Raw genomic sequence first — 27,046 nt, forward strand, 5'->3', positions numbered from 1 at the left:
GAGTCTTCATAAAACCAAAATCCTTCTTTGTTAGAAACAGGATATTCTCTCCAAGAAAATGCACTTACACGTGGGAGGCTTGAGGACTGGAAGAGGCAATGGCATCACGTTTCTCATCTCTTTCTCCGGGCACCACCAACAAGCATCCTTACAGTAAAGCAACCTTAACTTGTATAAATCCACGGGGCTTATAAACTGCTTATTAAGTTCTCATCACTGACACACTTCTCTCTTTCCATCTCTACCAACCACAGGTGATCTCACACAGCCAGTTTATGTTGGACTCCTGACACTGTCGGAGCAGCAGCTCATTTTTGTTCATGGTGAGTAAGTAATTCAGCGTGACAGACCCTGAATCTGACAAAATCTGAATCATTGAATCTGAGACCCTGATTCTGAGAAATCCAGGTGCTGCCAAAAGCCATAAAATATGGCTCAAGAATGACTCAAGAGCTTAAAATGTATAAAGAGACCAAGTATGAGGACAAATGCAGAAATGGTTTTCTATACTTTTGGACTTACTGGTTTGGGGAATTTACTTGGAGAGATCTGTGGATGACAACATTATCCTACACTGGGTATGTATATCTCTAGGAATCAATCTTGAGCATATTTTTTGAGTGAAAGAGAATAACCTGCCTGACAACTATGTGATTCTGCCACCGACTCTTGGTGAAAATCAATTAGCTGGGTTTCTGAGATTCCTAGAGGAAATCCAGGTAACATAGTTTGCTTCCCCAGTATCTGTGTTGACCTAACACAGGTTTTTTGTAGGCTCGTAGCTTGCAATGCTGACAGTCATCCAGTCTAATACTTACAATTATCAGCAAGATAAAGTAGATAAAATTGTAGAAGGAATGGGCATCCATCACATAGTACATGATCTCCACCCACCCTTCCAGTGTGATCACCTGCAAAGACAAACAACAACAAGAGAAACAGGAGGGAAGTGGGTTTCCAGAGTTCACTCCTCAGCGTATATAGGCAGATACTGGCAGGGCTGTTGCAACCCATGGAAGGTGAGAAACAGCAATTCATTTCAAGGAGGCCAAATTTCCATTCCAGAAAATCAGCATGGTACTGCTTGGTGACACTGGCATACTGTCAAAGCCTGTGAGATCATGCTAGCCCACAGCAGGAATATTTCATTAAAATAGTTCATTTCCCTGGATCGCAGCAGGGGAAAACCCGCAGCAGGTTTCTGTGCCCCTTGGACTGGACACCACGTACAGCAGGCGGAAAAGAAAAAAGGCAGGGATTTTAGCCCCCATCTACAACGCATGCTGGGATTTAAAAAATATAATATAGACTTCTTTGCTATGGTAATCTGGATTGAAGGAAAAACTGGTACAAGTCAGCCTGAAGGGTGTAGCTCATTTCAGCAAGGGCCTGGAACAGCTCTATGTCCCTCCTCATCTTCAGGGACACGGTTCATGTCTGTCTCTGTGTCTCTTTCCAGAGTAGTTACAAGGCCTTTTCTCCCTGCAGAAACCATCATGGGCGCACAGAAAGATTGAGTTGGAAAAAAGAAAAATAGCTTGAGCCTTGTTAGGAGGCTAACTCAGTCTTACCTGAAATATCACAATCCAGGCATACCCGATGTTGTCAAAGTTGATGGCACCTTTGTGCGGGTTGGCATTGCCTGTGCGGCACACATTGTAGTACTGGTTCCAGTTGACACACATGCCACTGATGTTGAACTCTTGCCGGACTGAGTTGTAGTAATAATAATCATCCTTGTCCAAACAACACTCATGTCCCCGCTCCTTCAGTGGGGGTATCTCATGACAGCCCATAATTCCATTGTCTCCTGACAGCGAGCAGATAAAGGGCATCTCATCATCTTCCTCAGGCTGGTAATAAGGGGGCAGCACAATGTCACCTTGTCTGCAAGGATAAAAACCCACAGTCATAAAGTTCCTGTAACAGACAGTTTCCTGTCAGCAACAGTGCTGGGAGCATCAGCTGGGAGCTCCCATCCTGACAAAGGGACTACATTGGCTAAGGGATTTCCAGGTTTGTTGCCTCAGGAGAAGGGAAGGGAAGACAGGGCTCCTGCAAAACAGGAAATTTCCAGGGTGAGTCCCCAGTTTTCAGAGCTTTGCCTGCCATCAGATCACCTCAGGCCAAATTACACAATCTGCTTGCATGGAGACGAAGAAAAGCTGGAATGCAGAGATCTGCATTCTGATCACTCTCCCCATTAGCATGAAAGCTAAATCAGATGCAGTGATATTAAGGAAGTTCATCAGGCTTTACTGTGATGTGCTCACGTATGTAACTGTTGATGGACATGTTTTATAACATTTGGCAGTGAACCGTCTGTACTTCTAAAAAAAAAAAAAAATCCAGTTCATGCATAATTAAGGTTGCACATCTAAGCCTTAAAATCAGGAAATGCAAAGTTAAAATTGACTTAACCTTAACTTTGACTCCTCCTTGACAGTTGGCATTATGGGTGCAATGTTTCATGACAAGTTCACGTGCTTTTTTCCAAATAATGCAAGCACCTTCCAAATGCATGAATAATTAAAATCATCTATGCTTGCCTAGCTGGAGATGAGCTAATGATCAGGAAAGTGAAAGGTGGAGGTTTAAAATTTTCCATTAAACTTTATCTGGTACATTCCTTGCAGTGCTACAGTACACAACTTTCACATTGCATGAATGCAGACTTTTTCACTAAGTGTCATTGGAAGAGGACAAGTGTTGATGAAAAAGAAAAGAGAGAAACTGATTCTAAACTAAGCGGGACTAAACCACAAAGATCTGTCGTAACACATCGACATCACTGGTGAACTGGGCGCCTGCAGACTTCATTTCTCTAGTAATGGTCAGCCAAAGATTTTCTAGTATCTGTCACTTCACAGACTGTGGCCTCAATTCACTTCTCAGTTAAATCAACTCTGCATGGATGTAATTACACTCATTAAAGTAGTACTACCCCTGATTTACATAAAGGACAATCATCCTAAACATTCATTTTTCCCCAAGGAATATGTAAACAGAGTAAATGGCTGCTTTAAGCAGCTCCTACTCTCCAACCCCACTGCTGTTCTGCAGATTGTATTTTCACACTTACTTTTTTTCTAATTTGAGATGATCTAAAGCTTCAGAATTGTTTAATCAGTCTAAACTGATCAACAGCTTTAGGGTTTTTTAAGCATTCTAAACTGATAGTATGCCTGGGAGTAGTATACAGTTTTAAGAAGACATTTTAAAGCCTGAGAGATGCTAAAGTCAGAAAGTCAACAGGAGGAGTTGTGCCCTGGAACTGGTGCTCTGCTCCCCAGGAGGGTAATCAGAGAATTCACTGCAGGTAGGAGCTTTTCCACCCCACTGCCTTCAGGGAGGAGGAGAGCTGTGCTCTGCAGGCTCTCCCTGACACCCCCAGAATAAACCTCAGATACCTATAATCAACCCCTGTGTGGCTCCAGGGTCTCTTTGCCAGAACTGTGCCCGTGTTTCCCCATGGTTTTTTTTTGTCCCATTCAAGCAGCCATTCTTCACTTTCAGATGCTCTCACTTCTACTAACCCAGCCACGAGACATGTCTCCCAGTGGCCCTCCGTCCCCTCCCCACAGCACTTCCCACGTGCAGTTCTACTCCTTAGGTTTTCCAATAATTTCCCCATGTCCTTCCAAAGCCTCCAGAGGTAATGCACTACTGTCCAAACAGCGACCTCAGCTCCATCTTGGAGGTGGCAAAGATGTCCCTGGAAGCATCAGACAGCACTATGGCTTTCTGTAAGACTTCTCTGGTTGGTGTTTTTTGAAGAGGGAGCAAGTTCAGGAGAAAGACGGCACAGCTGGTATTTCAGAGTTTCAACTCTTTCTGGGAGTAGGAGCAGCATCTTGAATCCCTGGATATAGCTGGAGGAGACAGCTATGCTAACCTGTGCCTTGGCCAAGTCCAAACAAGCCCAGGCATCTGTGGACCTTGAAGATAGACTAAAAGCAACTGCCTTTGCCTTCTCTTCCTTTCCACTGCAAGACATGGCCAACGCTCTACACCGCATCACCCTACAGCCATTTGGAGTAAGCAATACACAGAGAGCCGGGCAGCAGAAGACAAGAGAGCAGGGAAGGGGAAAGAGAAAAGTCCCTGGAAGAAGGATCTCTCCCAGGCACTTACATTGTGAAGTTCTCCTCCATGAAGCAGCGGTTGCGGAGCAGCCCAGCCCATAGCTGCACCCCGATGATGCCGAAGATGAAGAAGACGAAGAAGCAGAGAAGAAGGACATTCCCCAGCATGGGCAAGGTGTCCAGGAGCAAGTTCACAAGGATGCGCATGCCTGCAGGGGGAGAAGAGAACCAGAAGTGTGTGGGATGTGTGCAAGTGTGGGATGAAGGCACAGAGAGAATGAAAGGGAGAAAAGGAAGGGAAGTAAAGGAAAAGGAAAAAAAGGAAAAGGAAAGGAAAATTTAGGAGAAAAAAGAAAGGACCATGAAGATAAAAGCAGAGTGTCAGAACAGAAAATAATTACTGCCCAAACCAGGCTAGATTTATGATCATTGTTCTTTCTTGTCCTAACCCCTACTGACAGGCAGCCAGCAGAGCTGCTGTGATGCCATGATCTCTTAACCCTAGGCCTCCGTCTGCAGCAGCAAGAAGAAAAGGGAATGAGACTTTTGGTACCATCAGCTGTCTCGCCAATATTCTTCCCTCCCCCTTCCCTGCAGAAGGGCAACAGAGTGAAAAACTCTGTCCAAAAGGTCCACAGCAGCTCAACGGTCTCAGACATCCCAGTTTGAAGACTGCATGCTACCACCTGTGAGAATTGCATCAATGGTTCATGTCCAGCCTTCCTAGTGGGATGAACCTCTCAAGCACACACAAACTGGCATAAATTGGTCTTCTCAGTGACACTCTCATCACGGGACAGTCATGGAGACCACACTCTCCTCTCTTGTCTAGTCAACCCTCCCCAGCAGGGCTGGAGCACACAGGTAGCAGGCACAGCCCAAAATGCTGTTGGCACAGCACCTCTAGCCAATGCAAATGTTTCCAGAATCACTTTTTTTTTTTTTTTTCCCCATTACCTAATGATTTTTTTCTGTGGTTTTAGTTCTCCCTGGCTCTTCAGCTCATACAAGCACAAGTAGGGGTAAGGATAGGCTCCTTTCTGCATGGAACTAATGACTTTTCTTCTGCTCTCCAGGGATGATGAAAGTCTAGAAATCCTTCTGAGCATCACCGTACTGCCTTTACCCCAGCGCACACCTCGTGTACTTGTCTCCCTTCACCTCCATGGAGGTCCCTCCCCCAGGGGCCCAGGGAGTTCCTTCGCTGAAGATGTTCCATGTAGGCCAGCAAATAATTAACTAATTAGGTACTTATAACCAGTTCATTATTTCAGATAGCAGTAGAAGGGAAAAGAGGAGGGGAAGATAAGATTAGGATACTTTGACAGCCCTTTAAGGCACAAGTTAATCCCCCTTGTGTGCCCATTGTCAAGTAATTAGCTACATGACGCTTTGCGTTATGCCCTATCTCTATTCCCCGAGCTGCTCACGCTGCAGAGAGTGGAGGGAAGCGGTGCCTGTGGGGGGCATGCAGGTTTGGGGTGCATGCACACTGGAGGGAGAGGGGGAAGGGTGCCTGGTGTGGGGCATCAGGCTGGTTTAGCTCAGGAGGGAATGTTTTGGGGATGGATGGGGGTGGGAGAGACAAGAGTGGTATTTGCAGGTAGGTGATGTGTAGGAAGGAGAAGATGCTTAAGGATGGCTACAGGGGATCATAAAGGACAAGAAATGATGGCATTAGGTCTAAGGCCAGGCTGTGGAGCAGCAGCTGAGCCCTGCTTGCCTGACTGCCTAGCTGTATCACTACTCACCAGTTAAGGCAGTTTCTAGACAGTACATCAGTAACTCAGCAGTGCAGGGGCGCAGCTCCAGCCGCTTGTTGGGGATCGCAGACATGCTGTGAGTCACTGATAGCTTTCTGATCTGTCACCGCACAAAGCCCAACAGTATAGCCACGGTGCCCTGCTGCCTGTCCCTGTGACCTGCCAGGCTCTGGAGCAATGCTCTGCACAACACTTCAGCTTTAAGGCCATACACCCTCACTGCAGTGCAGTGTGTTCCCAGCATTAACACTGCTTCACAGCATGAGCTCAGCAGTTCCCATAAACTGTCCTGGTCAGTATAGTGGGGAGAGCCAAGTGACACGGGAAGCTCTGCTAGCAGCACTGCAACAAGGGGTGATGTTTTTCAGATCAATTGGTGTTAGCTCTATCTCAGAGCAGAGGTAATGGCAAGAATGAGACTGCCCTTACACTGAAATGCAGAACACATAGAACACACATCCCTACCAGAATTTTACAGGCAACACACTTGTTGGGCCAGAATTTGCAAAAATTGATTTTGTCCATGTTCCAAGAGAAGACAAGTGACTTGCAAAACTTGCCTGCCTTGGAAACATCCTGCCTGCCCATATGTTCTCCATCCAGACTCTTAGAGGGGCTACTGATGGTACAGGATTGTGCTATCCACAGCTCCAGGATCACAGCGATTTGCCCTCATGCTAGGCCCTCTGGGGTACCTGGGCCCATAACCCAAGAAGAGGCAGGTGGTCCCAACACTTGTCATCTTTTCCACATCACAAAGAATTTCAGCATTGGTGGGTTCCATTTCTAAGTCCAAATGAAACAAAATTTTTATTTTTTAAAAATGTCCCAGTTCAAGAGAATCATCCTTCTCTTCCCATTGATGCTGACTGTGGATATGAGAGTGGGTGTCCCAGAAGCAAGAACACTGAACCCATCCAAACATCAATTGCAATTCTCCTAAGGGCCAACCACCTCTAGAACAAATCCACCACTTCACTTTGTGCAAAGCCTCTTTTGCTTCCTGCCCTAAACCACAAAGCAATTGCTCTGGGAACCCATTTTTCACCAGAGGCATCAGTTTTCCATCAGGAAACAAAACGGACCTCCTCTGCTGAGTTCACCCAGTTAGTGGGGGTACTTCAGCTACTACTTCCATATGGATGAAAGGCACAGTGTCCATACAAGCTCAGTGCCTTTGTTCTCTCCGTTGTTAGCTACCGCTGCTGCCTGCGCTGTGCTGCCTGCAACACTCATGCTGGAGTCCCTGAGCACCATCCTCTGCTATGGCATTTTGGCAGTGCCCCTCCTGCACCTGTGCCAGCCCCTATGGGCACTTTGGGGGAAAGCCCTCACAGCCTCCCCTTCCTCTCCTGAGTTGGCAGCCCTGCATGGTTTGTCCACAGCTGGGGCTTTGCAGTCCCCTGGACCCAGGAAGGGATGGACTGGTCTGGCAGCCATGCTAGGGCATCTGCTGCACATGTCCAAGGAAAGACCCTCACTGCCAGGCATCTGAATGCTTTCAAGGGCAGGAGGGGATGAGCCCCACTTGGGCAGGACCCACAGAGCAGTGTGTTTCAGGGTCTGCACAGCCTGACTGGGAGCAGGTTGCAAATGGTCCCTGGTTCCTCAAGCACTCACAAGGTGTGGAAAAGAGGGAGAAAGGCTAAAAAGACTGAGGATGAAGGGTGACAATTTACTGCAGACCCTGGTAGCTGAGATGACAAGGTCTCTGAAGCAGGTGCAGGGCAACGGAAATGGGCAGAAGGCAAGGCAGGGGTGGTGGCATATTTGTCAGTGCAGCTTTGGGAGCATCCTGCCCTGGAGAACTGGGATGCCTCTCTTTTCCAAGGGGCCTTCACCAGACAAGCCCACATCCACAGCAACACCAGTGCATCTTGCATGACAACTTCTGGAAGGTGCTGGAAAGCTGGTTCTTCAGCAAAGTCCTGCTGCTGCCTCCTTCCTACCTTCTGCAGCCTCTGCCTGCCCCTCTGCCCCTTTACTTTTCTCTCACTGTGCCTACATCTCCTCTCTGCCTCTGCACTGCTCCGCAGCATACATGCACACGTCTCCTGTCCTCCCTCCCCACTGCTGCCTTTCCCCACATCCCCATTTGTCCTTTACCATTGGCAGAGCAGAAGCCACGCTGGCTCACAGCAAGGAGATAATATGAAAGAGACAATGACCTTTTCTGAAGCAGCCTTTGAAAAAAGGAGATGTTCCCCGAGAAGAGAAAGGAAGAGGGGCTGGGCAGTCTGGACAAAAAGCAGGGAGGGAGAGCATTGATGAAGCAACATTCAGCAACCAAACAGGCTCCCAGGGCATCAAATATGAAAAGGTTTTGCTCTTCAAGGGGAAGAAAAGCTAGAAACATGAAATATACATGAGTGCCAGGTGTGGGCTCTGAAAGGCCTTTTCTCTTCCCCACTCACCCTCATGAGGAGACCAGGGGAAAGGAGAAAACGAAACGGCATCAGCTATGGGCATCCAAGGAAGGATCCTCACAAAATGATAATGCTTCCCTGCTGCTCACCCATGCCTTTGGGCAAGGGGTGGGGAAGGGTTCTCAATGGGACCTCGCTGGCAGGGCTACTCCTGGCAGGATATCCTGCAGGAGCAAAGCCACAAGTGCAACAGAGATGTGTTCACTGCTCCAACACAGCCGTGGATATCGGGGCGGGGGGAAAGTACGTTGCAGGGATGAGAAGCAGCAGGACCTGGGACAAGTGCCGGGAAGCGAGCTGTCAGAGGGAAGCACAAGGCTGAGCAAAGACAAAAGACGAAGCAGAGTTGCTGAACTCTCTTCTGGGTTCAGGCAGAGCAAATGCTCTGCCTTGTCCCGACGGCATCCAGAGGCCCTTCCTGACAAACTCTGCAGACGCTACAGTGACTGTAGCTGCCTCCAGACACTTGCCATCAACCCTGATTAGCCTGGCTGTCACAGCTAAGCAGATTCGCCCAGCATGTGCCAGCCCCAGGGAAAGCGTGGCAGCCGCGGCGAGTAGCTGGGGCAGGGCTGGGGAGGAGGTGAGCTCTGGGCAGGCAGAGCCAGCCGTGCAGTGCAGGTGTGCCTGGCAGCTTACCACTGCCTCCCCCTGCTCCTGCTTGGCACCACTCTGTCACTTCGCCTTCCCTCCACCTGCCTCTTTCCAAGAGTGAGGACAAACAGCTGAGCTGACTCAATCCCTAGCACTAATAACCCCAAGATCTGAATGGAGGACTGGCTCAGAAGAGGGTGAGAAACCCTGTTCTTTCTGGTTTCTTCTATCTCACCCACCTCTGAGGCTTTTGAGTCGTCCCCAGCTCTGCAGTGAGGGACAAAGCTAATGTGAGCAGGAGATAGTGGTTTGAGGCAATCGTTCCCTTGCTTAGAGTAAACCAGATGGAAGAGAACATAATTCTCAGCACCCATCTTATATGCATCATGGGCCAAGCCACCAATTGTCATTTTAACTGGAGCAAAAGCAAATCTCTTCCCCATCAGCATTTGTGACAGTAGTTGGCAAGACATTTTGCAGAGTGCAGAGACTGAAGCATTGTTCTGTCCCTCAGCCAGGCCGCTTGTCCAAGCATGCCTTCTTTCCTTCCTCCCCTGCCCCAGGACACATGGCAATCCACCCAACTAGTGCGGGGTTGGCAGGATTTTCCTGTGCATGTTTCTTTATGGGAATTTTCAGAACTGAGGAACCATTCCAGCAGATAGATGGTATTTGTGCAGAGAGCACACAGGGCAAGCTGCACCTTTTTTTTTTGTGCCCAAGCTCTGTAGTTAAAATAATCTCAGTTTGTGTGCACGGTGCAAGCTGGTGCTCCAACTTGTGGCCCTCCTCACTGATCTCTTGCTGATCCGAGGCTTAGCTGTCATTTCACACATTGCATTCATTTACACTAGCTAAAATGTGGTGCCAAACTACTGCAAAGAGAAACCAATCAGCTGTGCATGCAGCAGTAGATGCACTGCCAAGGTCATCGTTATTATAACCTACAGCTTCCCTTGCCACCCAGATCTTTTTCACTTTGCTGCATTCCTCCTAACTGAGGCCTCTCCTGCAAACACATGTGTAAGCGAGAGGAGCTCGGCTGGAACAAATAGTGTGCAGCTCCAGATGCCTTCTCCTCAAGCTGCAAAGCCAGCCTCACTCACATTGCAGACCGTCACCCCTTGCTTTTCACCAGTGTGACAGAGTTTGTCCAGTAGGCTGGCCTGACCCAAATTAAATGAACCCCATGGAAAAACAGGTTCAGCTGAAAGTACGGGTTAGTGAGAGCTCTTAAACCAGTCCTGCTGCTAAGGAAAACCTGCCCCAGACACAAATGTGAAACACTAACCTCATTCAGAGGTAACCAAAGTCTTTTCACTGGTCTCTCTGTCAGGTTCCCAGAGTGTTTGTAGGATACATTTAGGGTTGGGGGTTTTGCACTTGCAGGTTGTCAGCATGATCCATAGTTTAGGAGCATCACTCGGTTCCTCACCACCACCCCACTCTTGCCGACAAGCAAAGCTTTCTAGCATCTCTGACTGGCTCAGACACCTCATCCAGCTCAGCCTGTTGATGACCTAACCTCCAATTATCAAATCTTTGTCACTCCTCAGCTTGACCACAGACACAGAAAATATCAAAGCATGACATTTCCAGCACTTGTAAAGCTTCAGCCAGTACAAAAAGCTGTTGCTCATTTCCTCAGTAGCATGGGCACATCAAGCCTCGCCTCAGTGCAGTGACTTCCCTTAGGATACTGAATCAAGTTCAAGCATTAAGTGTCCTCAGTCCTTACCTTCAAAGTACTCCTCAGCTTAAGTCCAAGGTAGCCAAAAATGAGACTAAAGCTCCAGGAAAAAACTGTTGGTCAGAGCTTCACCCTGCTCGGACAACAGAGCTCTCCAGAGGAGGTTTAAAGTGTACCGATGTAAGAGGAAGAGCTCTCTCAAGCTTGCTCTGAGGCTGTAGAAACAATTCCTCCGGGAGCCAGGGACTAGCACAGACCTCACTGCTTTTCATTTTGAGAGAAAGACGCTTACCTTAGATGGATCAGGTCAGGGCAACATGAGGATCAAAAAGAAAAGGAAGAAGAGATAAAAAACACACCACTTACAACATCCCCCAACACACACTCAACTGAAACAACCACCAAAAAGAGTGCAAATAAAAACTGAGACATGCTGTTTTCCTTGGGGGGAAGAAGAGAACACAAACACGTGGGTGCTGCATAGCCACGATGCTCAGCACACCGCCGAAGGGCTGAAGGGGGCTCAGGTGCCAGAGCCAGGGCTGAATCTCAATATTCTGAATCCCTCAGAGGTTTCCTCCCTACCTGCCCATCAAATGTCACACACACATCAAGGAAATAGGCCCCTCCTAATGAGACTTAGCATACAGAAATATCAGCAACCTTGAAAATTATAATTCCCTTTAGCGTGGTATATAGCAACAAATCCCATAGAGCTCTGGCTTGGCTCACACCACAAGTAGTTATTGCCACATTTCTTTGCTGGAGACCTGCAGTAAATCCTGCAGAGAAACAGGCCCAGCTTCCATCACAGGGTAGTGAAGATCTCTTTATAAAGGATATTTTTAGAGAATATTAAGATGTCAAAAGCAAAAAAAACCATAAACAACAACAAAAAAAAAACCTTGGAGAATGCTAAGAGAAGTACACACCAAGGTCAGGGAAAATTATCTTCTCACCAGATCATAAATAATGCCAAAAATGAACTGTGGCTTGAAGGGTCAGGCTCTAGTCTCATCTTCCAAGCCTTTCACAGAAAGTAGGTGGTCTAAACAGACCCTGTGGATTCAGCTCAGTCCCAAGCTCTCATATTTCTCGGCTTTGTCCAAGGTACACAAGACCCAGAAAACAAAATACTTCCTCCCTGATGGGCTGGAGCCCCACCAGCCCTACAGAGGGAGCAGAAAACAGTCGTGCCAGGTGGAGCTGCCAGGTGCTTTGAAGAAGCAAGCCCAGAGATGAGGCCTCCTAATTGCAGACCTGACCCCAGGGCTACAGTGGCCTCAAGAATGAGGGCAAAATCCAGAGCATTTACCTTGACACCTAAATGCTGACCCCTCCAGAAAAAGAGGGGCTGTCCTGGTTTCGGCTGGGATAGAGTTAATTTTCTTCCTAGTAACAAGCATAGTGCTATGTTTTGGATTTAGTAGGAGAAGAATGTTGATAACACGCTGATGTTTTAGTTGTTGCTGAGTACTGCTTATGCTAGTCAAGGACTTTTCAGCTTCCCATGCTCTGCCAGGTGCACAAGAAACTGGGAGGGGGCACAGCCAGAACAGTTGATCCAAACTGGCCAAAGGGCTATTCCATACCATATGACGTCATGCTCAGTATATAAACTGGGGGGGGTTGGCCGGGGAGCAGCAATCACTGCTCGGGGACTGGCTGGGTATTGGTCAGCAGGTGGTGAGCAATTGCATTGTGCATCACTTGCTTCGTATATTATTATTATTATCATTATTATATTGTTATTATTATTATTACTATTTTACTTTATTTCAATTATTAAACTGTTCTTATCCCAACCCAGGAGTGTCTCTCACTCTTATCCTCTGATTCTCTCCCCCATCCCATTGGGGTAGGGGGAGTGAGCAAGTGGCTGCGTGGTGCTTAGTTGCTGGCTGGGGCTAAACCATGACAGGGGCCTCAGTCCAAGCTTTGCTGTGATCCAGAAAGAAGACGACACCTCAGCTCTGCAGCAGGCTGCATCCTATTAGGGATACTCTGAGCCCAGCTAAGGTCCACGGATAGCAACAGAAAGCTCATCCACCATAGGCACTCACATTCAGTGTGTGCCACCATAGCACTGTTGGTAGCCACGTAATCTGTGACATGAGCAGAAACAGATGCAAGCAAAAGTCTCAGTCAGGAGCCCCCTTCTTCACTCTCTCACCCCATTAACCCCTTGCAAGCTTTGGGCTGTTAAGTAACCTTGTCTTGGAGAGTGATGCCAGGTGTCAGGTTATTTCTTAGAGAGGTGTCTGGGGGATTGCTGTGTTCTGTTCTTTTTTCTTATACTGAACATCTAATAAGCAACACCTACTACCACCTGCTTCTGTTGTTCATTCACTGATCATCTCATTTTTTCCCCATTTATCACTGCAATGATGACTGCATTCACTTTCAGTGAAAACTCTATTAAAAACATACAGTGCCAGCTTTTCTTTCAGAATTGCAGAGGTCACACAACACCAGGGACAAAAGGTAACTCCAGTGCTGTGGCTGCGAGCTACTTGCCTCCATTCTATAAATACCCTTAAGTTCTTTACACATCTCTAGTGCTGTGTAAGTAGGACAGAATAATGCAAAATATTATGTAAAACAGTGTTAATGCAACTTCTGGTTAAGATTTAAGGGAGGTAATTTCCTCTTGCTGTCACTAGCATGAATCATGTTTCTTTCTACTGCAGGCAGTGACATGACGTTAGGTGAAATGTGTGTGAAAAGGAGAATCGGGCCCAAAATACACAAAGATTGAGAAATTTAAGGTTATGGTTGTAAATTGCCCTGCCCACACACGCAAAGTGTAATTTGCATTAGTGTAATATGACATTATCTTTCACCCCATAATACACTGTCATTATTGCTCACATTTCCATGGTATCCATTGCTTGATAGGTCCCATGGGACAGATTTTGCAAAACAGCTCAGCTCCCATTTAGGCAGCCAAATACGTGGCTAGGCTTTCGAGAGCGCTCTGTACACTGGAGGCTGAGCTTGTTTGAACAGGCAGCAGAACTGTCACAACGGGAGCTGCGAGGCGCTGAGCATTTTTTAAATTCTGGCTGTGCAGGTTCCCTAGAGGAGAAGGGAGAAATAAAGATTCTAGCGAAGGTCTCTTTATGACTGGTTTTTGGTTTGGTTTTTTTTCCAGCCTTGCTTTACTTCCAGTAACACAAACTCCAAAGTGCTGTTGCTAACTCTTGTGATTTTTATCGGGAGTCTTGGGATGCGTGGCACAAACCTTCAGGCATGAAATCTTGCTATGACTTGACAATCTCGGATAACAGTAAAAAAAAACAGAAGAAGTTTCTATACTTCACTACTATGGGGGAAAAACAAGGACTACAAGATCTAAGTCACAGGTCTAAAGGTGTGAAAGCCACAGGAAAAATAAAAATAATCTGTGATCTTTTTTTCCTTTTCCTTTTTCAAATCTTATAGTTTTAAACCCATCCAACAACCTACAAGCACACAATTTGTGACTTTTGAATACTTATTTATAATAACAGTGAAATTGAGCAGACTGGTTCAGAGAGGGAAAGATTCCTTTATCCCATGATCTGTGACTGCAAAAAAAGGGACTAAGCAATGTATGGTATAAAACAAAGCATTACCAGGTCTACATTTCCTGCACTTCAGTGTTCCCCAGCTCCCTGCCATGGTGCTACACTAACAGAGGGATACAATTTTCTTTTTGTTTTGTTTTGTTTTCTCCCAAATTCATTTTGATTACCCATCACCCACGTGGCAATACGTTGCACACTGTGGAATGCATATGAAAAACAGCACTGAGATCAGACAACAAGTAAATAAAATCAGAGCTTGTCTTCAGTGACTGAAGACTTCCTCCAGCACTACAAGATATGGGTCTGTTACAGCCCTCTCAGTTTGTTAAAAAGTCCCAGAGAAGCATCGATTTGCAAACCTATCCAGCGTATTCATCTGAGTCAATAGACTTTCTTTATACTAGTCCTTGCCCTTGTTTTGGTTTTGATTTCCTCCCCTTCTCTCCTTCTCTCCACCCCCACATTCTCTGCATTATCCCACACGCAGAGGTGCATCATGCCTTCACGTGCATTGCCTGACAAACCCTGCCGCTCGCTTCCTCTGCATTTCTCCTTTGAGCCCCGCTCTTTCTCCACTCTCTATTGATCCTCAGGCTGCTCTGCTCCCCCTCACACTGTTTCCCTGTACCCTGAACACACCTGTCTGATTTAGGGCTCGACTGACTTGATAAAGAGCTGCACATACGGGAAAGTGCAACTCTGAGTTGCAGTTCCATCTCCAATTTGCCCCCCTCTCTGAGGCAAGGCATCCTTCAGTGGCCTGCTGCAGGCATAAATCACATTGCTCTCTTCAGTGCTTCGCTCCACTTGACTAGGAGATTGGGCTGGGAAGGGAGGATATAGACTGAACTTGAGCCCGTCGGTCGAGTCCATCCCCTGTCAGCTTTTCTCCATCCTTTCACTGCCCGCCTGGCTGGGACAGAGCCTACAGAAGGCTGGCAGCTTCATCTTTGAATGCATTTGAGTCACACATAGCCTGACCAGGGAATGAAAAGGGCTTTTTGACCTCTTAACTTTTGTATATGGATGCTGTAAGAGAACATCACTCTTATCCCTGTACTAACATGCTCAGGACTGTGGCTGTGCGTGGATAAATATGTGAGTGTACACATTTGCATGTAGTTGTAAGTATGGTTTGTGTGTCACTGAGATATGATAATAAATATTTACAGAGCAGCTTATATGAAGAACTGTGGATGGGGTAACTTTAAATATTTGGAAAATACAATCATATCTGTGTTTCAGTTATCGCTTCACAGATAAAGCCATGAGAGGAAAAAATGTACTTCCAAAAGAGTCAAATGCCAGAGTACATTTTTGAAAGGGAAACAACGTTGGAAGAGAACAAGCAAGTGACAGTCCTCTTTCAGAAAGACTGAGGCATCTGAAGCAAAGACCCTGTAGCAGGGTCTTAGAAAAGGAATCTCATAATCCCTTTGCATTTCCAACTGCTAGGGCAGGACTGTGCCTGTCAAATGCGCTTGCTTTTTGTCTGATCTAGCTGTAAATGAGACTGTTTTACAGCCTAATATATCTCAGTTAGAAGCTAATTTCACACACGCTCATCAGTGAAATTAGTTCTTCAAAAACACATTTAGAGAAGTAAATGCCATCACTTTTCCCCTGTGCCAAGTGTGGGGTTCATAGCCAGACCACTCTGTCTTAGACACTGTTATAGCACGAAACATAGGTAGCTCAGTGTGCAATACAGATTTAAGGTAGGCATATAAATACAAAACACCTGCTTTTCCCATTCCAGGGTTCAGCTGCTTCAGACTATTTTTATATTGGTGCTTTGGTCTAGTGAGCTGAACACAGGGCTAAGAGTTAGGAGATGTCAGCTGTATTCTTGAGTCTGCTGCTGACACTCACTGGGTCTCACTCACCTGGTCTGAAACATGAGAAAGATTAAACTAAAAAGCCTTGGGTTATATCCTTGAGATCTGTCAAAGAAAAGTAGAAAACTCTGGTGTATTTGGATCCATGGAGCTACTATAATAACAATAATTAATAAAGAAAAATGGAGCCAGACCAAGATTTTCCTACACAGCACTTTTACCAGCAAAAAATGCTATTTCATTGAAATGGAAACACTTCAGTGTTGCAATAGTTATTGAAATATCATTGAGCAAAAAGAAAAGAAGGACAAGAGGAGAGGAAAGCATTTTTATACTAGAATGGCATCATTGAGGTTTTTGATTTTTAAACTTCTTTGTCATGACAAGGTATAGGGAAAAAAATCAAAAAGCCAAACAAATCACCTAAAATTAGGCAGAATAAAACCATATTAAAATGGATGGGAAATGCTTATTCTTGTTCTGACTGAGAGAAAACACATTTAGGAAGAGCAGAACTTCCCACAAATCTGAAATTCTATTTTCTGCACAGCTGGTAATAAGAATATAGCATTATATTTCTAATGCCTATACCTCCACATAAGTATTACCACACTTACACACCAAGTATTAGCACATGTATACACTTTCTATTCAATAAAGTTGCTATGCAACACTCTGCAACAGACTCCTTCACTTCCGTACAGTGTGCTCAGCTGAAGTAATCTGCTTCCAAATGAATGATGAATGAGTTACTAAATTGTAAGTGGAAACTGGAAGACATCAAACACAATGCAAGGACTCTTCTTTACATAAGACCAATGCGACAAGAAAGAGTAAACTGAAGAAACATTTTCTGCTCCAATGTCAAAAAACCATAGTAAGAGAAGTGAAAGGAATTCAAATAATCAGAAATTACTACAGACTCCCTGCTCAAAAGCAGGCAGAAACAAAACCAAACCAGCCTCACCCCCAAACCTTGTGCCTTGCCATGAGAAGAAGGGATGAAAGAGCTAGCAGAAACAGCAGTGTTTCACCTAGCAACCTGCCACACAATCACAAAAGGATTATAACAATGAATGGATATGGAATTTCACCGCTACCCCAGGACACAGACATGCCCAGAGCAGAAAGCTACTACCTCTGACAGAGACCTGGAGGGTATTTTTTTCCTCTTTACACTTGTTTGGTGACTCGCGGGGCTTGTCACACCAGCTCACCACTATGGAATTGAATCATATGGTTATAGGACCAGAACAATCTCTAATTTTTTGTTTCATGCATTTTCAAACAAAACCCCAAAAGGCAGCATTCCTGGGGGTGTAGTCAGGAATGCAAGAGATAAACAAGAATGCTAATGAAGGTGTGATATGTATTACAAAACTAGGGCACCTCATGTTTTCTCTAGTACACTTCAAAGATGACATACTAATGGAGGAATGATCATGCGGGGCAGAGCCACAGACTTCTTCATCCAGAATTGAAATCTGAAATGGTCAGTAGCACATCCTGCTGAGAACTGCAAGAAATGCAATCAATTGCTGATAACCAGTAGCTAAAGATCAGCTCTAACCCTGAAGCGAGGAGGTTTGAAATCTAGAAGTGTCTCCACATGAGGTCTCATCCCTTGGACAAACCCATTTTACTTACTTTACTTACACAGTACCTCTTACTTGATTTGGGGCTGGAAGGATTTCCCGTGGCAGCAAGTTTTACAGCCTAATCACAAACTGGGTGGAGAATTTCTTCCTTAACGGACATTTGACACCTTTTGGTTACACTGGATGTCCTCTTCTTCTTCTGTCATGATTCAGGTAGGAGAGTCTATGCACCCTTTACACTATACATAATGAGTACGGCACATGCAAATCACATTTGTCATCTCCTTGTGGGATATTATTTCAAAGCCTCACAAGTCCCACTGTAAGGAAGGGCTTTCATTAACATGTTAAGAATGAACACAGGTAAGCAGAATTTAGACATACCCAATTTGGGCATTTAAACTTCAGCCTTGCCCACCTGCCAAGAATATAAAATAAGTTTATTTAACAGGTGATACTTTTTCCTCTACCATGTTGTTACTTTTTCCTTAGAGTCATTCTGAATTTCCTCCCTCCTAATTTTCTGGCATCACTTCTTTTGCTTCATGTAGTATGAAATTTCTCCCAAATTTCTCCAGACATTTCTTGCTTCAATATGTGGACTTTCCAAACACTGTATTAGCGTGTTACTGTTCTATGGGCATGTCCTGGTTTTGGCTGGGATAGAGTTAATTTTCTTCCTAGTAACAAGCATAGTGCTGTGTTTTGGATTTAGTATGAGAAGAATGTTGATAACACACGGATGGTTTAGTTGTTGCTGAGTACTGCTTATGCTAGTCAAGGACTTTTCAGCTTCCTATGCTCTGCCAGGTGCACAAGAAACTGGGAGGGGGCACAGCCAGAATCATTGATCCAAACTGGCCAAAGGGCTATTCCATACCATATGACGTCATGCTCAGTATATAAACTGGGGGGGGTTGGCCAGGGAGCAGTGATCACTGCTCAGGGACTGGCTGGGTATCGGTCAGCAGGTGGTGAGCAATTGCATTGTGCATCACTTGCTTTGTATATTATTACTGTTATTATCATTATTATTATTATTATCATTACTATTTTACTTTATTTCAATTATTAAACTGTTTTTATCTCAAGCCAGGAGTGTTTCTCACTCTTACTCCTCCGATTCTCTCCCCTATCCCATCGGGGTAGGGGGAGTGAGCAAGCGGCTGCGTGGTGCTTAGTTGCTGGCTGGGGCTAAACCACAACAGGGTACTAAATAATCTACCCAGACAGACCACTTGAACACTCTTCCACTCATGCAGTAATCACTCAGGCTCCTAATCACTTTGTCCATTCTCCTGATAATAAACTGCCACTATTCAGTCCACACGGCCAGACTCCTCTGTGAAAATCGGTCCCTACCTGGGTTCCCATGTGGAAGCCTTTGAAACAGCCACCGATGAACGCTGGGCCACATTGTCCCATCGCAGACTTCTGAACATGGCCAAATATCTGCCTTTGGGATTAACCACCCTGCCCCTCCCCAAATACCTCATGCTCCCAAGACCTCAATCTCCCTCTGCCTCCCATTGTGTTATTCCCCTCCTTCTTTACCAGCACCTGCAACATCAGCTTCCTATCATCAGTACATCTCACTAATAGACTTTCCTCTTGCTTCAGATCAGTAATGAAGAACTTTAAAAAGACATTAAAAAAAGATTTGTGGCCAAAGGTCCCATTAATTATGTTTTCTGTACCCCACTAGGCACCTTCTTCCAATGCAGCTCATTTCCATTTATCACAAGCCTTTGTTTATAGCCTCTTCACCAGTTTTCAACCCTCAAGTCAGTGCTTCCTCTCCCAGGGAATCTTTTTTTTTTTTTTTTTAAATTAATGGCAGGATGCCTTTCTTCCAAAACGTTCCCTGCATATAACCACAGATTTATGTAGCGAGAAAGATACATAAAGGTTTAACCACAGAGTGGAAATTAAAACATCATCAATTTCATACAGGTAACGTTTTATACTGATAAAAGGAGCAGACAGGCAGCATCATGGCCGGGACAGTCAGGGGAAATTCAGTGGCCTGTGCTCTGCAAAGATCAGGCAAGATGATCCAAAGCATCCCTGGTGCCTCCGTATGGACGGAGCAGGTCCCTGGTGGGGCGAGTTCTGATGCCACTCACATCGCTTCTCCCTGGGGCAGCTCCTGCTGGCAGGGAGCAACTCCGGCTGTTCCAGGAGATAAACAGGAATAAAACAAGCCTTGACTTTCTGTGAGTCAAGCTTTGCTTCTGACTGCTGGTGCCCAGCAATTAACGTAGCAGATGTCTGCAGGAGTCAATTGGATGTCATTCAAGACGTTCCCGCTCACCAGCAAGGTTAAGTCTACCCTGATAACAGGGATCAGCCTCAAAGTGGTCTTCGAGCACAGACTCATGGGGCTCCTTATGAAGCAGAGAGGAAAGGGGGCTGCATAACACGAGGACGGTGCTGCCCTCACGCAGCCGGCCATACGCTTCATGGAAAGGGTGAGCTTGCCATGCACGACCTCCAGGCCACCTCCTCGCAGAAGAAATGTCCGTCCCACCCCCCACCACAGTGCATGCCCACAGCCTGGACCAACGATGGCTGCCAGCCCTCTCCTCTCTGGAAAGGGGAAGAGAGATGAAGGCAAGCTGAGGAAGTTGTTCTGCTGACAGTCAGTAGCCAAAAGGTTGTTCTTGGCACCAATCTTTATCACCTCATGATGGACCTGTTATATGCCTGGGGGTGTGCTCAGTGCCCAAACCAGCTGCTCCTCTGCCTGGTGCCCTCCTGCCACATTGGGCACACAGCACTGTGCCTCAATTCCTCCATGACTCCTTTCAGCACCCTCTGTCCCTGGCTATTTCCCAGAGATAAAAATACACCCAGGAAGAGGGACAAGACCCCTTTCTAGAGGGGCTTTGCATCAAGCCAGAGACCCTTAAATCTGCCTCCATAGCATGTTCAAGAAATAGGTGGCATCATGAAAGTGACTTTGGCACAAGGAAAAACATATGATGCAGACTGGGAGGTAGACTGTGCAAACTTCCTCAGATCTGCAAAAGGAAAAGGAGCATCTGAGCTTGAGAGAAGGATTATGAGAGCTCTGGCAAGGTCTTAGCCACTGCAGACAGCCTGATTAGGGAGATTATGGGGAAGAGCAAAGAGATTTCCTGCCATTCTGCAAGACAGAAAAACTTGTGGAAGAAACGCCTAAAGTCTCACAGGGCTGCACGTGGCAGCTGCTGCCTTTGCACAGGGGATTACCAGAAACATTGGAGTGACACAGCGGTTGCTTTTGCAATCCCCCTACCCCAACAGCATGCAACCAGCCTGCTGGTTCACTTCTATCCACCTGGATACAACCACTGCGAAGCCTGAGACACCTCCATTGATGTTTCCTGCAGTTAAATAGTGATAGCAATGCCTGCTTACTCTCTCCAGGGTTGCAGGGAGAACACCACTGATGAGTAAAAAATAAAAGACAAGCAGAGGAAGGGAAGAAGAGGGGAGAAACAGTTCAGCACCAATAAAAGCTGCAAAGCCCAGCAAAGAGGCTGGTCTTGTCCCCGTCCTCTGGGAAGGGGGGAGGTGAGGGATGTGGAGGGGCCACCAGTACAGAGCACGTGGGAGCAACGCGTGTGCATGGCACATGCCCCAGGGCTGCTGCTCACATCTCAGGGCTGCAGGACCTCTTTCGTTTGCATGCAGACCTGATCTGGGGAACGCGTCTCAGACCTGAATGGCGCTGGTGAGCAGCAGTTCAGCTGCTGACACATCCAGACTTGCGCGCAGCCCCTGGCAGCCCTATACCCAGCGGCGCTCAGCCTGGCTCATACACACACACCGGTTCGCAGGGGGAACAGTCAGCACAAAAGAGGGAGTACAAAGCACAGGGTGAGGAGGAGAGACAAAATAGCTGGTGCTACACATCCCTGAGCTGTAATGGTGTGAAAATTTTTCAGATGAGAGGATCTGGAAGACCATGTGAAAGCCTAAGCAAACTAATTCTCCCTGCTTCCACCAGCTCACCCGTCTCCAGACCTCACATACATCCCTTTTTGAGGGTGCAGATGTTATCAAACCTGCGATGTCCTTCAGTAAGAGCAAGAAAAAACTCTTTCCTTTACTGCACATTGTTCAACTTCAGCTCCTGAACCATCAGCATGGCCCTGCACGAAGGATGACCAGGGCAGATATGCTGGGATACTGTAGTTTTCCTGCCCATCCAACAGCACCTCTTGGCCCCATGATGGGGAAAAGCCTGCACATACCGTGCAGCAGCCTGCACTCAGTTTGCACCTGAACCCAGCCTGGAAAAGACCACCACACACATCCTTACCGATCACGTATTCCCCACAACCCAAGCTGAACAGGTGTGAGGGAAGCATGACTTACTAGGCACACGGTTGATAGCTTTCAGGGGTCTCAGGACACGGACAGTACGGATTGCAGACAAGTTAATATTTTGGAGATCCAGGGAGTACTCCACCATCCTGCAGAAGGGGAGAGAAAGAGAGAGAAAAAGAAAGTTTAAAAGAATCCAAAATCTTGGCTTGAGTCACAGAGTCGTCGTTTCTTCATTGAAGGGTTTCTGGAAATCATGGGGATGAAGCCTGGGTCTTTGGGAGCAAAGCTGAAGCCTCCAGGAGCCCTCTGGGAGCAGGACTGGAGCTCACAGCTCCCCTGTACAGAAAACACAGCTTGTTCATGGGACAGCAGCAAGGCAACGAGCAGTGAGAGTGTGCTGTGAGGATGCAGGCCAGCAGCTGCAATAACACTTACCTGCTGCGACTATCAGGAGATGCCCCAATGAGGAGCGTGTGCTCCTGGTGGGGTGGACATTTCCCACGAAGCCAGGAGGAGGGGGGCTGCATAGCTAGTTCTGCTGAGCGTTGCCTGCAGTGCAGTTGGGTGCTCCCCGTGTTCTCCTCATCTCACAGTGTATGATGTACCTGGAAGGAGCTTCAGCTAACCTGTTTTACCTCACGTAGAAGCAAACTTTCTACTTAAAGTGGTAACTGCTTCAGCTAGGTGGGAAGGCTTCTCCCATAGCTGTGAATCACTCCTTTCTGACACCAACCGAAAGGGGAAAAGCCTAATTTTAGGACATATGCTAGACCGTAGCTTTCCTAACCCAACAACATGCTCCCTAAATAACCTCAAAGTGCAAATAGCTATGACTAACACATTGGCTTTGCTGCAAGAGCAGCAGGTGCAGGTGAAAAAAAGTGACCTGGCCCAGCATCCCTTAGCCCAGTGCTCCCCTCCTCACCTAGTGTGGCAAATGTCCAGTAACTTGCTTACCTCTTGGAAAGCATGGTGAGAAAATGAATTATACTAACCATTTACCCTGGCCAGCAATTTCCACCTGAAGATCTCAAAGCATTTTGCATATTTTAGTGAACACAGGTGCATGAGGCCTCTAGGAAGACATGGGCTGTTGTCACCAGCTTCCCGGGGGTGACCCTGATGTGCAGAGGGGATCAAGAGGGTGCAGAAGTTGGCAGGTCAGAGTCAGGAGAGGAACTGATTCTCCTGAATCTCTTCTCCCTTTTCCTTCCAACACGCTCAAGAGATGGGGAGGGAACAGGGGACACAGACTTTTGTTACTGCACCCCTTCTTAAACCAAAAACATTGCAATTTATAAAGACACACAAGTCAATAGTCCAGTAGCTTAAAGTCCACCCAAATCCCTCTGCCCAAGAACCACCAAGGAGCGAATCAGAGACCCTAACTGAGATGTTGAGAGGGAAATGGGACACAGCCAGTCCATAAGAAATATCAGGGAGAGGACTTGAGTGAAACTTAAGTGAAAAGGACTGATCCTTCCATCGATCACCCTCTTGACTCAAAAGGACCTTGAAGAGAAAATGTCTAGTTATCTGTCTACACCTTTTACAAAAGGGACTTGTCAAAGTGATAGATTTTCAAACACAATGGCATAAACCTGTCGAAGTGTTGTGATTATTCTCCCTCATGCTCTCTTTCTTTCTCTCCCTCATTCCTTTCACTCTGTTCTCTCATGCACTTTTAGGGTAATTGCATGAAATAATTCTTCCTCTGAAATGCAGTGGCATTCATTTACCTCCCTGGAGCTGTCAGTTCCACATACACTGAGTGCAGAAGGAGAGAGAAGAGATAATCAAAATATTCACACCCCCCAAAAAATGCATCCCAAAAAACCCCCACCCCAAACCAAGCAGCAATACTTACATAGCCTACAGAAAGCATTAGTGATAGACAGAAGCTTGGGCCAGTCAGATGACATTGGGAATTGTGTATAAAGGAGGAAAAACACACACTGATATAAACACACAGACATGAGGCATCATGCAAAGGACATAACCATGTGGTGCAGATGAACACAGTGCAAAGGGCCTTGAGTAAGCACTGATCAACCTTGCTCCAAAAGCATAAAGCAAGATTGCCTCATCAGTGTGCTGTCACTCCAGAATCAGACAAACCTACTGAAACTTTGGAACTATGGTTACGGGCATAGCACTGTATAGATGTGGCTGTATTGCTCTCAGGATGTGGGCTAACATCTCTTCACAGCACAGAGACCTGACATGTAGAGGCAGCTTCATGACTGAAGGAGTCCCTATGCTGCAGTTTGTTATAGGAGATAGGTATATGCACAGAAACCAAAAGGCCTCCAAGCTTGGTGAAGTCCCACAGAACATCATTTCCTCTCCTAAAAAACGACATCCCCTAGAGCACCTGGTTGAGGTCAGACCTCTGAAGGCAAAAAAATAATATTTTTGAGCAGTAGCAGAACAACCTGAAACACACTCTGTCAGATGCCAAATAAGTAAACAACCAAAAAATACATCTAATTTAAAAAAGTGGTCTTTTCTGAACTGCAAGCGACCAAATGAGAAGTCCCAGAGAACACCATAACCCTCAGAGGAACTGAGCACAGGGGAAGAGCACAGAGCTAGAGCCGAGAAGAAATCAGTGGGCAGAGGTGACAACTTTACTTAGACTTAACCATGTAAAATTCATTTAAAAATAGGACCTCCATTTACAAACCCTTCGAGTTTTGTCCTCTTTTGGCTACAGGCATGTTGCTGGCATTACAATGGGAGTCACCTTAACCAGGTGCACATTGCTGCCCTCTCCTAGGTAGAATGAGCTTTCCACCTATATGGCACCATCCATGTGTCACTAGAAAAGTAATAATCATCAAAGTAGCAAGCACAGGTCCTTTTGGAGCCAGCTTCCTGCAGTGGCTGCAGGTTTGCTGTGATTACATTCCAGTTTAGCTAGGAAAAAAACACCAAACAGTCAATCACTGCCAGTGAAAACAGCAGGCTGTTCCAAAGGATGGGTCAGAGAAGGGCAACTGTTAAATTTTTCAGAGAGCAACTTCTAACAAAGACGAGCTCAGCCCTAGCAGGCCCCAGGGCTTCAGCTCAGTTAGCAGACCCCTTCTGTCTATGGTTCTTCCTGAGGCCTCCTGGTCTTGCCTGTAATAACAGAGACACATCCAGGATGCTTAAATCCCTGTGGATGAGTTATGCCTATTGTAGTCACATAAATCATATCCAAAACAACTCTAACACAATTCCAGTGCAATTTTGCATTAGGGCTGCTCATTCTCCCTTTTTCATTCCTAGTGATAGCTTTAGCATCAGATTATCTTCATGCTTCTCTTTGCACAAAGGTAGCATGCCCATAGGTGACCAGGATGAAATGGAACTCCATTGATTAACAAAAAAAACATTTTCTGTGTAGGTAAAAACAAATAATCCAAATGTTGCCTTCTTTCTCTAATGAAATGGGACCTCTAAGTGACTCTGCTGGAGTCTCTGGGCATCTGTAGCATTTCAGTGATTGCCAGCCCAGCTGGTTTTTTGCTCTTATGTTTCTCCAGCCAGCCCTGCTCCCCACTGCCTAGAAACCCTATACATGTAAACCCTATACATATAAACCCTCTAGGTTTGGGCTGTACCTGATTTCCTACTGCCACATGTGGTGGTGGTAACAGGTTGACAGAGCATCAAGGGGGTATGTCACAAAAAGTGATCAGCCAGAAACTGGCAGTAGATTTATGTCAGGAGGTTCACATTTTCCTGTGTCTGTGTCCTAAGATCTTGTGATAGTGGATTAGGGGCACAGTGCTTATTTGGACTCTCAGGCAGGCACCCGACCTTCGGTGCTTGGATCCTTATCGCACCAGCAACCCAGGAACTGTGTGTTTGCTGGGTGTTCATAAACCAAGAGCAGGGAAATGTTAAAGCTAGTACAAAACAGTTGTCTCCTTATTAACCTCCAAGAGCTTTCCAGACTCTTTACCCTTGCTTTGTGGCAGCTCAGTGCCATGAGCAAGGGTAGCCCCCATGACCTGGCTGCCTTTCATCTGGTTCTCCCCTCTTTCTTGGCTGCTTTAAGCATGTCTTGTTTGTAAAAGCCTTCATTTCTTTAAGGTCGAGGGACAGTCAGACAAATCTAAGAAGTAGGGAAAAAAAAAACTGTGCTAGTTGTGAGCTCTCCTTTTCCCTTATCGTGACAGGGCAGGGGGGAACACGTGTCTCCCAAGGGAAATGGCAGCTCATTTCTGGCACCACTAAAGTATTTTGCGGCCTCTGGCGTGGGTGGGCAAGTGCAGGGGCAGGTTAGGAAGCTGAAACTATGCTAAATCAGAGAGAAACTCCTGATCTGTTATGGAATTTGAGCACTGAGCTGTCAAGATAATTGAATTTATACAGTAATTCTTCTTCCCTCACTAGAGATTTGCTTCTTCAAAACTTTCCACATGAAACTCTTCTGGAAGGAGAGGGGATTGACACATGCACTGTCCCCACGCCACATGGCTCAAGGTTGGTGCATCGTGGGAACACTGACAGGGTGGGAAATGGGGCATGGCACTGGCTGCATGCATACGGTTCATCCTGCAGAAGCAGGGGGGATGCCTGCTAGGGAACACTTGTCCACTCAAGCTCTGCCTCCCTCCCCACTCTCAAGGTATCCCACCTCCTCCCTTCCCCCTCTCTCTCATTACATCCCTCTGATTCATTGCTGCCTGCAACATTTGCACATCTCATTTTAGTCTTCCTCCTTAACTTCCAGTTTTTCTGTTCACCACTTGCCTTTCCTTCATCTTTTTCCACTTTGCCTCATATTCTTCAATTCCCTTCCCAATCCTTTCTTTCCTCTTCCATCTTCCTCTTTATTCCTTTTGTCCTTTTCCCTACCAATCATCTTCCTGCTTCCTCCTCTGACTTAGTCTCTGCCTTGCTGATAAACATTAGCCTATGCCCAGGGAAGTCTGCTCAGCTGAACACACAAGAGACCTTGAGTTTGAAACAAGACCAAGCTAGCGTGGGGAACAAGTAAGCAATTTGTTAGCACAAAGTCCAGAAAGTGCCTGGTCTGGCATACCTCCATCCTATGCCAAGCCACTGGAGCAGACACCAAGCACACGAGGACAAGGTGGCACGCAAACCACCCGCATCACAAACCTTCACTGCTCATGAGGTCTCAACAACAGCAGAATAGCTTCATCAGCT

General features: G+C 46.3%; 1 protein-coding gene across 1 annotated transcript in view; it reads right to left on the reverse strand.

Moving 5' to 3' along the window:
- The window catches only part of CACNA1I (calcium voltage-gated channel subunit alpha1 I), a 161,437-nt gene that overhangs the window by 51,146 nt on the left and 83,245 nt on the right, over positions 1 to 27,046 (reverse strand). The window contains exons 4-7 of the mRNA XM_075727751.1: positions 21,929 to 22,026; positions 4,135 to 4,294; positions 1,572 to 1,887; positions 819 to 911 (exon numbers count right to left, since the gene is read on the reverse strand). Of these exons, the coding sequence (XP_075583866.1) occupies positions 819 to 911; positions 1,572 to 1,887; positions 4,135 to 4,294; positions 21,929 to 22,026 (667 nt within the window). The remainder of the gene's footprint in view (positions 1 to 818; positions 912 to 1,571; positions 1,888 to 4,134; positions 4,295 to 21,928; positions 22,027 to 27,046) is intronic.

This window comes from Pelecanus crispus, chromosome 1, assembly GCF_030463565.1.
Source record: "Pelecanus crispus isolate bPelCri1 chromosome 1, bPelCri1.pri, whole genome shotgun sequence".
In the NCBI taxonomy this organism is placed as follows: domain Eukaryota; kingdom Metazoa; phylum Chordata; class Aves; order Pelecaniformes; family Pelecanidae; genus Pelecanus; species Pelecanus crispus.